The 14,103-nt window shown below is 46.8% G+C and overlaps 2 protein-coding genes across 3 annotated transcripts in view; one reads left to right on the top strand and one right to left on the bottom strand.

The window, feature by feature from the left end:
• pibf1 (progesterone immunomodulatory binding factor 1) overlaps positions 1-7,784 on the bottom strand; it is a 147,708-nt gene extending 139,924 nt beyond the window's left edge. The window contains exons 1-6 of one of the 2 annotated variants that reach the window (XM_071330976.1): positions 6,957-7,784; positions 5,444-5,544; positions 4,715-4,913; positions 3,727-3,846; positions 444-577; positions 158-266 (exon numbers count right to left, since the gene is read on the bottom strand). In XM_071330976.1, the coding sequence (XP_071187077.1) occupies positions 158-266; positions 444-577; positions 3,727-3,846; positions 4,715-4,913; positions 5,444-5,544; positions 6,957-7,214 (921 nt within the window). In that variant the 5' untranslated portion in view covers positions 7,215-7,784. The remainder of the gene's footprint in view (positions 1-157; positions 267-443; positions 578-3,726; positions 3,847-4,714; positions 4,914-5,443; positions 5,545-6,956) is intronic. The other variant, XM_071330975.1, reaches the window with a different exon arrangement.
• Positions 7,785-11,259: 3,475 nt separating this feature from the next.
• trmt10c (tRNA methyltransferase 10C, mitochondrial RNase P subunit) lies at positions 11,260-13,595 on the top strand. The gene has a single exon (XM_071330979.1). The coding sequence runs from the start codon at positions 11,601-11,603 to the stop codon at positions 13,455-13,457; it is 1,857 nt and encodes a 618-aa protein (XP_071187080.1). The 5' UTR covers positions 11,260-11,600; the 3' UTR covers positions 13,458-13,595.
• Positions 13,596-14,103: the final 508 nt, after the last annotated feature.

The following is a 14,103-nucleotide window of genomic DNA, read 5'->3' on the forward strand; positions in this document are numbered from 1 at the left end:
TAACGTGACATGATGTCATTTAGCAGATGCTGTAATCCAGAAAGGTGAGGAAGGTGAGACACCATCTATCAGCCCATCAGTGGTATTGTGAAAAGGCCAGTGTTGTCAACAGTAAGGTGTTCGGTAGGTAGCCGTAGTATCCAGGTTGGTGTCGTACCTCTCGACTCAGCTCATTCCTCTCCCTGGTCTGGACCTCATGAGTCATCTCCAGCAGCTCCAACCTCTTCCTGGACTCTCTCACCTCACACTCAAACGCATCACGCTCACTGGAAAGGAGGACCGACGTTTAGGTTCTAAATGTCTAAACATACAAATACATTTTTCAAAGTGAAATAGTCAATTTTTGTAAATCCTTCTCCAGACATTTGATCTGACAGGGACACTTACTGAAAACAGAGGTGGTCTTTCCTCCCTCCCTCTCCCTCTCTCTCTCTCTCTCTTACCGTTTGGTGTTAGAGTAGTTGTCCCGCTTGAAGTCTCCCTCCTGGATGAGCCCTTTAGTGTCAGCCAGCTCCAGAGTTAGTCTCTGGTTCCTGATCTCCAGCTCTGACCTCACCCTGCGCTCCTCCTCGTAACTCTACACCACAGGAGGAGGGTTACAATACAAATCACATGGACCGATACTGTTCTATGACAAACAATAACGCCCCTTCTTAAAAACTAGCGTAGCTGCAGAACCAAACCAGCCAGCGGTAACCACGCCAGCGGTAACCACGCCTGAGACGTGAACACTTGCATTAGCTCCCTGAGATTTAGCCTTGTGCTCAGCGGGCTAACACAGTCTCTTGTGATTCACAGGTCCAGTACAGTACCTCCATGAAGGCTGTGATCTGTCCTCTCTCTGTCTGTACCTCCATGAAGGCTCTGATCTGTCCTCTCTCTGTCTGTACCTCCATGAAGGCTCTGATCTGTCCTCTCTCTGTCTGTACCTCCATGAAGGCTCTGATCTGTCCTCTCTTTGTCTGTACCTCCATGAAGGCTCTGATCTGTCCTCTCTGTCTGTACCTCCATGAAGGCTCTGATCTGTCCTCTCTCTGCCTGTACCTCCATGAAGGCTCTGATCAGTCCTCTCTGTCTGTACCTCCATGAAGGCTCTGATCTGTCCTCTCTCTGCCTGTACCTCCATGAAGGCTCTGATCAGTCCTCTCTGTCTGTACCTCCATTAAGGCTCTGATCTGTCCTCTCTGTCTGTACCTCCATGAAGGCTCTGATCTGTCCTCTCTCTGCCTGTACCTCCATGAAGGCTCTGATCAGTCCTCTCTCTGCCTGTACCTCCATGAAGGCTCTGATCAGTCCTCTCTCTGCCTGTACCTCCATGAAGGCTCTGATCTGTCCTCTCTCTGTCTGTACCTCCATGAAGGCTCTGATCTGTCCTCTCTCTGCCTGTACCTCCATGAAGGCTCTGATCTGTCCTCTCTCTGCCTGTACCTCCATGAAGGCTCTGATCAGTCCTCTCTGTCTGTACCTCCATGAAGGCTCTGATCTGTCCTCTCTCTGCCTGTACCTCCATGAAGGCTCTGATCAGTCCTCTCTGTCTGTACCTCCATTAAGGCTCTGATCTGTCCTCTCTCTGTCTGTACCTCCATGAAGGCTCTGATCTGTCCTCTCTTTGTCTGTACCTCCATGAAGGCTCTGATCTGTCCTCTCTGTCTGTACCTCCATGAAGGCTCTGATCTGTCCTCTCTCTGCCTGTACCTCCATGAAGGCTCTGATCAGTCCTCTCTGTCTGTACCTCCATGAAGGCTCTGATCTGTCCTCTCTCTGTCTGTACCTCCATGAAGGCTCTGATCTGTCCTCTCTTTGTCTGTACCTCCATGAAGGCTCTGATCTGTCCTCTCTGTCTGTACCTCCATGAAGGCTCTGATCTGTCCTCTCTCTGCCTGTACCTCCATGAAGGCTCTGATCAGTCCTCTCTGTCTGTACCTCCATGAAGGCTCTGATCTGTCCTCTCTCTGCCTGTACCTCCATGAAGGCTCTGATCAGTCCTCTCTGTCTGTACCTCCATTAAGGCTCTGATCTGTCCTCTCTGTCTGTACCTCCATGAAGGCTCTGATCTGTCCTCTCTCTGCCTGTACCTCCATGAAGGCTCTGATCAGTCCTCTCTCTGCCTGTACCTCCATGAAGGCTCTGATCAGTCCTCTCTCTGCCTGTACCTCCATGAAGGCTCTGATCTGTCCTCTCTTTGTCTGTACCTCCATGAAGGCTCTGATCTGTCCTCTCTGTCTGTACCTCCATGAAGGCTCTGATCTGTCCTCTCTCTGCCTGTACCTCCATGAAGGCTCTGATCAGTCCTCTCTGTCTGTACCTCCATGAAGGCTCTGATCTGTCCTCTCTCTGCCTGTACCTCCATGAAGGCTCTGATCAGTCCTCTCTGTCTGTACCTCCATTAAGGCTCTGATCTGTCCTCTCTGTCTGTACCTCCATGAAGGCTCTGATCTGTCCTCTCTCTGCCTGTACCTCCATGAAGGCTCTGATCAGTCCTCTCTCTGCCTGTACCTCCATGAAGGCTCTGATCAGTCCTCTCTCTGCCTGTACCTCCATGAAGGCTCTGATCTGTCCTCTCTCTGTCTGTACCTCCATGAAGGCTCTGATCTGTCCTCTCTCTGCCTGTACCTCCATGAAGGCTCTGATCTGTCCTCTCTCTGCCTGTACCTCCATGAAGGCTCTGATCTGTCCTCTCTCTGTCTGTACCTCCATGAAGGCTCTGATCTGTCCTCTCTCTGTCTGTACCTCCATAAAGGCTCTGATCTGTCTGTCTCTCTGTCTGTACCTCCATGAAGGCTCTGATCTGTCCTCTCTCTGTCTGTACCTCCATGAAGGCTCTGAGCTGTCCTCTCTCTGTCTGTACCTCCATGAAGGCTCTGAGCTGTCCTCTCTGTCTGTACCTCCATGAAGGCTCTGATCTGTCCTCTCTCTGTCTGTACCTCCATGAAGGCTCTGATCAGTCCTCTCTGTCTACCTCCATTAAGGCTCTGATCTGTCCTCTCTGTCTGTACCTCCATGAAGGCTCTGATCTGTCCTCTCTCTGTCTGTACCTCCATGAAGGCTCTGATCAGTCCTCTCTCTGTCTGTACCTCCATGAAGGCTCTGATCTGTCCTCTCTCTGTCTGTACCTCCATGAAGGCTCTGATCTGTCCTCTCTCTGTCTGTACCTCCATGAAGGCTCTGATCTGTCCTCTCTCTGTCTGTACCTCCATGAAGGCTCTGATCTGTCCTCTCTCTGTCTGTACCTCCATGAAGGCTCTGATCTGTCCTCTCTTTGTCTGTACCTCCATGAAGGCTCTGATCTGTCCTCTCTGTCTGTACCTCCATGAAGGCTCTGATCAGTCCTCTCTCTGTCTGTACCTCCATGAAGGCTCTGATCTGTCCTCTCTCTGTCTGTACCTCCATGAAGGCTCTGATCTGTCCTCTCTCTGTCTGTCCTCTCTCTGTCTACCTCTCTGTCTACCTCTCTGTCTACCTCTCTGTCTACCTCTGTCTGATCTCTCTCTGTCTGTACCTCCATGAAGGCTCTGATCTGTCCTCTCTCTGTCTGTACCTCCATGAAGGCTCTGATCTGTCCTCTCTCTGTCTGTACCTCCATGAAGGCTCTGATCAGTCCTCTCTCTGTCTGTACCTCCATGAAGGCTCTGATCAGTCCTCTCTCTGTCTGTACCTCCATGAAGGCTCTGATCTGTCGCCTGTGTGTGTGTGTGTGTGTGTGTGTGTGTGTGTGTGAATACACACCTTCATAAGGGCCTTGATCTCAGTCCTGTGTGTGTCCAGGTCGTCTGTCAGGCTGTTCCTCTTGACATGGAGCTCAGAGAGCTGGGCTTGGAGAGGACTCACCGCCTCATAGAAACACACCTGGGAGAACGACACATCATTAACACAACACATTAACACAACACACAACATTAACACAACACACAATACAACACAACACACAGCATTAACACAACACATTAACACAACACACAATACAACAACACACAACATTAACACAGCATTAACACAACACACAACACATTAACACAACACACAACACATTAACACAACACACAGCATTAACACAACACATTAACACAACACACAGCATTAACACAACACATTAACACAACACAACACACAGCATTAACACAACATTAACACAACACATTAACACAACACACAGCATTAACACAACACACAACATTAACACAACACATTAACACAACACACAGCATTAACACAACATTAACACAACACACAGCATTAACACAACACATTAACACAACACACAGCATTAACACAACACATTAACACAACACACAGCATTAACACAACACACAGCATTAACACAACATTAACACAACACACAGCATTAACACAACATTAACACAACACATTAACACAACACACAACATTAACACAACACACAACATTAACACAACACACAACATTAACACAACACACAACATTAACACAACACACAACATTAACACAACACACAACATTAACACAACACACAACATTAACACAACACATTAACACAACACAGAACATTAACACAACACAGAACATTAACACAACACACAGCATTAACACAACACATTAACACAACACACAGCATTAACACAACACACAACATTAACACAACACACAACACACAGCATTAACACAACACACAGCATTAACACAACACAGCATTAACACAACACATTAACACAACACATTAACAGGACCCAGCTCTCACCGCTACGTATTCAGTGATAGAGAGTCTCTCCTCTGGGACATCTCGGAGCTCCTTGTATTTGTCCTCAGTGAGCTCCAGATCTCTGAGGCTGCGTCGCAGGTCTCCTGCCTTGTCACACAGCTGTCTGTTGGTCTCCTCCAGCTGCTTCTGTCTCAGTAGGATCACATCCATCTCCTGTTTCCTCAGAGCCTGCTGCTTCCTACGGGGCAGACAGAGAACCACACGGACTTGAGGCAAATATAAAAGGAGTGCACCCTTTCCATGCCTGCTTGGAGGAACATCGTGCAATCCTTTAGAGTCTGGGTTCGGCCTACAACCATTACGACTGATCAGAGAGACTCTGTATCGGCCATATTATTATGGCTAAGGTAAGTCAAGGTCTCAGCTCGGTTCCTACCTGCGCTAATCCTGGGTGAGTTGCAGCTGTGAGTCCAGTCTCAGAGCCAGGACTAGTTAGTCAAGGCCACAACACTGTTCCTACCTGCTCTCATCCTGGGTGAGTTGCAGCTGGCTGTCCAGTCTCAGAGCCAGGACTTGTTAGTCAAGGCCTCAGCTCTGTTCCTACCTGCTCTCATCCTGGGTGAGTTGCAGCTGTGAGTCCAGTCTCAGAGCCAGGACTAGTTAGTCAAGGCCACAACACTGTTCCTACCTGCTCTCATCCTGGGTGAGTTGCAGCTGTCCAGTCTCAGAGCCAGGACTAGTTAGTCAAGGCCTCAGCTCTGTTCCTACCTGCTCTCATCCTGGGTGAGTTGCAGCTGTGAGTCCAGTCTCAGAGCCAGGACTTGTTTCTGGTATAGAGCAACGTTCAGTCTCTCCTCCAGCTCATCCGTCTAGGGAAGAGAGCACAGAACAAGCAGAGTGATACATAAGCGTGTCCCCAAATGGCCCCTTTAATATCCTTCCTATTATAGTGCTCCTACTTCAGCCGGGCAGGACAAAACCCCGTTCTGGTGATATCTGATATATAATGTAAATAAATCTAAAATGGCGGCACGTTTTTAGACTCCTTTAGTAGTTTCTACCTGATTAACTACAATACCATGGGGGGGGGAATTCATGTTGAAAGGACAGGTTGTGTTTGGAGCTAAAAGGGTGGGACTGAAAACAACAAGATAACTAAATGCAAATACTACTGGGTCTGTAAAATGTATTTAGGTTCACAACTTTTGGGAAACAGCACAGTTAAAAGATGATATGGCAAATAGAAATCCAAACTGGATGGTGTTCAGAGATAGATGGGAGGGGTTGAGGGGAGCTGAAGGCTGTGACTGGATGGTCTTCAGAGATAGAGATAGATTGAGATTCTTTAAAGTAGCCTCGTTTTGCCTTGATGACAGCTTGCTTTGTACACTCATGGCATTCTCTCAACCAGCTTCACCTGGAATGCTTTTCAAACAGTCTTCAAGGAGTTCCCACATATGCTGAGCACTTGTTGGCTGCTTTTCCTTCACTCTGCGGTTCAACACATCCCAAACCAACAGGACAATGACCCAACACACCTCCAGGCTGTGTAAGGGCTGTTTGACCAAGAAGGAAAGTGATGGAGTGCTGCATCAGATTACCTGGCCTCCACAATCACCCGACCTCAACCCAATTGAGATGGTTTGGGATGAGTTGGACCGCAGAGTGAAGGAAATGCAGCCAACAAGTGCTCAGCAAGACTGTTGGAAAATCATTCCAGGTGAAGCTGATTGAGAGAATGCCAAGAGTGTGCAAAGCTGTCATTGAGGCAAAGGGTGGCGACTTTGAAGAATTTAAAATATCTTTTGATTTATTTATTTTACTTTAGCTGACATGGGCTAGTTGATCTGGACATTTCATGTTATAAATATCTTTCTACGGTCTGTAATGACTGACATGACAAGAGGACCTGATTATGCACTACCCAACTTAGAAATTGCACATTCTACCATTAAAACTGTCAAGAGTACATTTAAAGCAGGACAGATGGGGGTTTTGGGGGGAGGTCTAGACGAGTGTCCATAGGGTCTGTGCAGCAAGTCACATTTTATGTCACATGCTTCGTAGACAACAAGTGTAGACTAACAGTGAAATGCTTACTTACAAGTCCTTTTCCAACAGTGCAGAGTTAAAGATAACATAAAAGAAGCAGGCTTAACGTCGATTGACGTCCCTACTTTAGGGCCGTCTGGTCATAAGTAGGACACTATTTGAGAAACTGTATGCTGATGTGAAGGATTGGTAGCTCGATAGAACATCTTTGAGATCCTAGCTAACTTACCTTTGTCAAGTGGTCCACTTTCATGTTATCTATGATGAGATTTTTCTGCGACATCTCTATTTTCAACAGCTGAAGGTTGTGCAGTAGCTCCTTCCTCTCGATGAGCTGTCGGGTGACTTTCTGTGTCCCGGTGCGGTCTCGTTCGTCTGATGACGAGATGTCTTCCGTGGGTACCGTGGTCTCCAGACTGAATTCTTCCGACTCCTCTAGCGAGCTGGAAATGTTCACCGACGGGTTTTTCTGCTTCTTCGGAGGCATTTTGAAGCTAGATAACGTTAGCTACCTCGCTTTTGTCAAACAAGTAGTGATCTGCTTTTGCCAGCTAACTACTAGCATATAAACTTTAGTATTACCGAAGATTAAGGATTAGCGAACTCAAGAGTTCAAGGACAGTTAAGGTGTTAGCTAGCTAACAACGTCGACTGTTGTACGACATATACGGGTAACTAGCTCATTGTATGTGGTTGTATTAACTGTTAGTTACTGTACAGTACTAGTTAGTTAACTTACATAGTTATAGTTAGCTAACGTCGAACTGTTGGGAAAGTTCACTGTCCAACAGGTAGCTTTCTAGCTAGCTGGCTAATTCCGTACAAATTGTTCGTTTTTGTCATATCCATACATTAAATGGCGTTTAGCATTTACCACTTATATTCGCGAACAACCCAAAATGTTTGGTGGTCGCTGTTTTCATAATTTCAACGGTCCCGCTCCGAATCGCATAGAAACCGCCACTAGCGGATCACAACAAACAAACGGAAGTGACATCGGAGTCACGTCCGTTTGTTTGCAACCACATGAAATGTCCGCCAGAAAAAGCAACATTTAATAATAGTTTATTCAACTGTGATAGCGCTATTCATTACATAAAGAATCTCAAAGTGCTTTAAAGCAACAAGACATAATGAGATTGACAGTCAATAGAAAATTCATGGCTTTGGTGGTCATCTGAGGGAGATGGTCAAGCGGGGAGAGAAAATCAGGGGGCGGGCAGGCAGCACGGTTTTCTTCTTCGAGGTTTTATTGGCGGACTACGTCCAAAAATTGTGCCTTGCCACCACCTACTGGGTGGGGTGAAAACAAACATTTTAACCACTAAAAATAAAATAATAATAATGTAAACATATTTTAATCCCAGAAATAGTTCAGCTACATTAACAATGATATCGATCTTTCTTGACCTACTTTCAACTTGTGCAGTTCCGTTTATCACCAATGCTATAAATGACACAGAGTCCACTTTCTTCACACGAAGGATTTCTGGGTCCTGCTGTTGATTCTCAGTCTGTGGTGAAGGCTCCAATGTAGGCATACCGTTCTTCAATACCTGCCGGACCTTCAAATGTACTCACTCTGTCAACCCTTTTGACAGCCTCTGCATAGAAGACCCTCAATTGCCCTGATTTTAGCAACCTCAGTCTCTGTCTCCCTAGCAACCTCAGTCTCTGTCACCCTAGCAACCTCAGTCTCTGTCACCCTAGCAACCTCAGTCTCTGTCACCCTAGCAACCTCAGTCTCTGTCACCCTAGCAACCTCAGTCTCTGTCACCCTAGCAACCTCAGTCTCTGTCACCCTAGCAACCTCAGTCTCTGTCACCCTAGCAACCTCAGTCTCTGTCACCCGGCATCGGGAACTCCAATGACTGCGGTTCATGCTCACCCACCACAACATGTTGCTCCTTGTCTATTCTCTTCTACTAGACATTTAGCATCTCCTTCATAGTGGTCTTTCCCCCACACATCCCCACATCTCAGCTTCTCCCGTCTGCAGACACTGTGGGAGTGAATGATACATTTAGGGACAGACATAGAGGTGTACATTAGAATATAGGAGGAGAAGGCAGACATGAGTGAATGGATACAGGCTGGTAAAAACAGGAAACTAAGACATAACAGACACAAGTTCTTGTAAGAGTGTTATATTTCTGAGACGATTATCTACGACACCACTTCCCCCGATGTCCGGACATTTGACAGAAAGAACATTGTAAAAGGCCTTTCTACAGAAGCTCTGACAGTACAGACATCCCAGCTGAAAGACTCCACATCAAAAAAAATAACACTAGAACAGACAAACTCTTCTCCTTCTTGCCATCAACCATATGATTCATTCTACATCGATCACTCCTGGAATTCCCTTAAATAAAGCACTAAAACATCCTATGAGACTCCAGAATTGACCACCTAGACAGGTGTCCTCCCTAGACGGGTGTCCTCCCTAGACGGGTGCCCTCCCTAGACGGGTGTCCTCCCTAGACGGGTGCCCTCCCTAGACAGGTGTCCTCCCTAGACAGGTGTCCTCCCTAGACAGGTGTCCTCTCTAGACAGGTGTCCTCCCTAGACAGGTGTCCTCCCTAGACAGGTGCCCTCCTTAGACAGGTGCCCTCCTTAGACAGGTGTCCTCCCTAGACAGGTGTCCTCCCTAGACAGGTGTCCTACCTAGACAGGTGTCCTCCCTAGACAGGTGCCCTCCCTAGACAGGTGTCCTCCCTAGACAGGTGTCCTCCCTAGACAGGTGTCCTCCCTAGACAGATGTCCTCCCTAGACAGATGTCCTCCCTAGACAGGTGTCCTCCCTAGACAGATGTCCTCCCTAGACAGGTGTCCTCCCTAGACAGGTGTCCTCCCTAGACAGGTGCCCTCCCTAGACAGGTGTCCTCTCTAGACAGGTGTCCTCTCTAGACAGATGTCCTCCCTAGACAGGTGTCCTCCCTAGACAGGTGTCCTCCCTAGACAGGTGTCCTCCCTAGACAGGTGCCCTCCCTAGACAGGTGTCCTCTCTAGACAGGTGCCCTCCCTAGACAGGTGCCCTCCCTAGACAGGTGTCCTCCCTAGACAGGTGTCCTCCCTAGACAGGTGTCCTCCCTAGACAGGTGTCCTACATTATGTCCAACAGACATTTCTTCTGTTCCACAAGTCAGGCATGTGCCGCTCTTTCAAATCAAATCACATTTTATTGGTCACATACACATATTTATCAGACAAATTTATATTATTATTATTGCAGCAATAATACCAATATTACACATTAATACAGGGACATTCCTGTGAATACAAAAAAAATAAAAAACACCAGGCGATGTATATAAACCCTAGATGTATTTAACCCATGGGATTGATGATTCTGCGTATTGGCCAATGAGAGGCTTTGAAGCCACTGGTCGGCCATATTGCCACTCCCCAGTAGGCGCAGTCTTCCATTGGAATGAATGTAACTCTACAGTATTTCAATTAAAGAGGGCACTATGCCGAAATCACTCCACCATTTCCTGGTTGCTAACATTAGAATAGTTCGCCTAATATCTAGTGTAGAGAATCAATGTACCATCTAAACCCGCTGTGAAATATATTAGCCATATAAAATTTTTTTTTAGCTGTTTTAAGCTGGTGTACAAAACCTAAAGGAAAAGACACAAAAACTAAACTTACGGGAAGCACAGAAATAGCACACATAGGACACATCTACTGATTCTTAGACTGGCTTTCAATGAGAATGACAGATCTATAGCACACATTTCTATGTGAATTTGGTGGGGTATTCCAAAAAATGTATATATTGCAGCTTTAAATGTTTCAAGGACAAAATTACATGTATTTAAGTCTTTGGGGACAATAACATTAGTAATCTAAAACAATTATACTTTAAGGAAAATGTTTTTATGTATTTTATGTTTCGCTCACATAATATATTTTTCTACTGTATTATTGACTGTATGTTTGTTTTACTCCATGTGTAACTCTGTGTTGTTGTATGTGTCGAACTGCTTTGCTTTATCTTGGCCAGGTCGCAATTGTAAATGAGAACTTGTTCTCAACTTGCCTACCTGGTTAAATAAAGGTGAAATAAAAAAATATATATATATATATAATTTAAAAGTATGCATTAAGGTGTCTGTAATATAATAAACGAATGTAGAATATTTAGCTAGCAGCCTCCATGGAAAGTCGCTATTAATTGTGCTAATTTTGTTAGCATTCTGATAATAGACGCCCAATGCGCATTTTAGCGTTTTTTGGAGCCCCCTTTCTAGCTTCCAAAATGTTTTACAAGGGTGGGGGAGTGTCTTCAACACAGCGCCCCCTATCAGTCGCCTAGTGTATATACGAACCATTGAGAAGGACTCAGGTGAAGTTTAAACTCAGTTGGTAGTTTAGGGGTAATTTCCGGTTCCAAATTGTCTCTTGCATTAAACGTTGTTTACTATGTATTAACGTAGGAAAATAACATATTTTTGTATGATTGGTGAAATGTGAGACAAGTCTTCTGGACAAATTGTTAGGCCCAGAACATTAATCCCGGAACAAATATTCTTTGCACTTGCATCAGCACGACTGAATAATGGCGTTGCACACGCTTTCAACTTGACCCTTCGACATTTTTTCCGATAAGCACGGATGTAAAATTGAATTCAGACTGACACAAATGTAAGACATTCAATGGAATACTACCACGATTATATGATCAATTCTGTCCTTATTGAGAATGGACTTTAATTGCAGTTTGTATGATTGTTTTTTCGTGATTATGGAACATAAACACAATCGCTTCCTATCTTGTCTGCACGTGTAACGGGATTTCCTCCTCTCCCGATGAACAGTTCTGGCACTTTAATATAACGACGTGAGTGTCAACATCTTGACTCCATATGTATGTATCATCAAACTATCATCAAACCATTGAAATGATGAGGTTTCTCACCCCACCGCTTTTGAACGAGCTGCGGCGGCGTCTCCCGCTGGTATCAACTGTCGCAAATAAACACGGAGGGAGTAAACAGCTACCGATCACATGCCTTCTCCCACCCCGCCACTCTGCACCCCCAAACCGGCCTCTCTATACTGGGGCCGCACTAAGAAAAGATGTGCCCCTCCCTCAGTCTAAAGCAGATCAGACTGAAGAGAAACTGGACCTGGACATATGGAAGTCTGTGATGAGGTTTCAGGTCCCAGCGGTGGAGGAGGAGGAGGAGAAACTAGGAGGTGAGGAGGGAGGTGCTGCTCCTTCAGGAGGAGGTGTAGCAGGGCACGAGGAGGTCTCCCCACTGGAGGCCACCAGAGAACTGGTAGTGATGTGGCGTCAGGCTGGGAAACTGGTGCCAGAGACCATGACTGACGAGGAGCTGGGGATCCTGGCGGAGCTCCAAACTAAATCCTCCAAGAAGAAGTACCTGAAATACCTGGCCATCAAGGAGGGCCACAAGAAAAGCCACAAGCAGAAGCAGGAGAAGAGGAAGGCAGAGAGGAGTGAGAGGTTTCTGGAGGATGATAGGATCAGGCCTGATGGTCTGAGAGGAGAGGAGGGGGAACTGAGGAACACCTTCCTGCTCCAGTTCTGGGGTCGTTCCCTGGACAAGCTGCTGGGGTGGAGGTCGGCCCAGGCCATGGTGTTCGGCCAGCCACTGGTGTTTGATATGTCCTACGAACAGCAGATGACGCGCCGGGAGGTGGAGAACACTGTGTCCCAGCTGATGGAGGTGGAGGGGTGGAACCGCCGAGCCTCTGAACCCTTCCACCTGCACTTCTGTAACTTGCAGCCGGACGGCGGTTACCGCAAGGAGCTGGTTAAACGGTACGGCGCCGAGGCCTGGCAGCGCCTCCTCATCACCTCCACAGAGCAACGTCACGTGGACCTGTTCCCCCGGGACGACCTGGTCTACCTGACGGCTGACTCCCCCAACGTCCTCCGTACCTTCGACAACTCGAAGGTCTACATCGTAGGCTCCATGGTGGACCGCTCCATCCAATCAGGGCTCTCGCTGGCCAACGCCAAACGTCTGAAGCTGAATACGGCCCGCCTGCCGCTGGATGACTTCCTCCAATGGGAGACGGGGGCCAAGAACCTGACTCTGGATCAGATGATACGTATCTTGCTGACCCTGAAGGAGACGGGGAGGTGGGAGGAGGCGCTGGAGTACGTACCCAAGAGGAAACATGATGGATTCTACCAGGAGAAACCCCAGCAGGACAGAGACAGAGGCTCAGATAAGGACAGGAGGTTTTTTAGTGGCAGAACCAGAGGAGACACAGGGTTCAGGGCTGGGGACAGAGAGAGGGCATTTAGTAGAAGGGACAGTGTATTGAAGAGTGGGGACAGTGACAGAGCAATCAGGACTGGAGACAGTGACAGAGCAATCAGGACCGGAGACAGAGAAGGAGACAGTGACAGAGCAATCAGGACCGGAGACAGAGAAGGAGACGGTGACAGAGCAATCAGGACCGGAGACAGAGAAGGAGACAGTGACAGAGCAATCAGGACCGGAGACAGAGATGGTATGGAGGAGTGGAGACAGAAACAGATGAATGGTGTGATCAGAGAGAGAGGATCCACTAGCAGACATAAGGACAGTGTATTCAGTAGCAGAGACAGGGTAGCAGTCAGTAAGGAAGCAGGACCTACAGAGAACAGGCAGACCACCACCAGGCTACGGACATCACTAAAAACCAAGATGGAGGATCGGAACAGTACAGCCAAGAGCGGGAAGAAAATGCAGGAGGAAGAGTAGCCTTATTTGGTCCAAATATACTGAGACATTTCTGGTCTGAATGTGCATCAGTTTCACCGTGTTGTGTGAATGGATGCAGAGATGAACTGATGAAAAGCACTTCTAAATTACATTAAACAGAAACATTTTGATAAGCAACTCGGTGAGACTGTTGATTGTTTGGAATCGTTGGTGTATTTGATACTTAGTGTCAATGTACACTGAAATATATATATATATAAACGCAACATGTGAAGTGTTTGTCCCGTGTTTTATGAGCTGATATAAAAGATATAGAAGAACATGTTCCAGACGCACAAAAAGCTTATTTCTCTCAAATCTTTTGCACAAATTTGTTTACATCCCTGTTAGTGAGCATTTCCTATTTGTCAAGATGATCCATCCACTTGACAGGTGTGGCATATCGAGAAGCTGATTAAACAGTGTGGTCATTACACAGGTGCACCTTGTGCTGGGGAACAATAAAAGGACACTATGGCAACAGCTCCGGGTGGACATTCCTGCAGTCAGCATGCCAATTGCACGCTCCCTCAAAACTTGAGACGTCTGTGGCATTGAGTTGTGTGACAAAACTGCACATTTTAAAGTGGCCTGAGGGATTGTGCAGTTGGCATGCTGACTGCAGGAATGTCCACCAGAGCTGTTG

This window comes from Salvelinus alpinus, chromosome 10, assembly GCF_045679555.1.
Source record: "Salvelinus alpinus chromosome 10, SLU_Salpinus.1, whole genome shotgun sequence".
NCBI classification, from domain to species: Eukaryota; Metazoa; Chordata; class Actinopteri; order Salmoniformes; family Salmonidae; genus Salvelinus; species Salvelinus alpinus.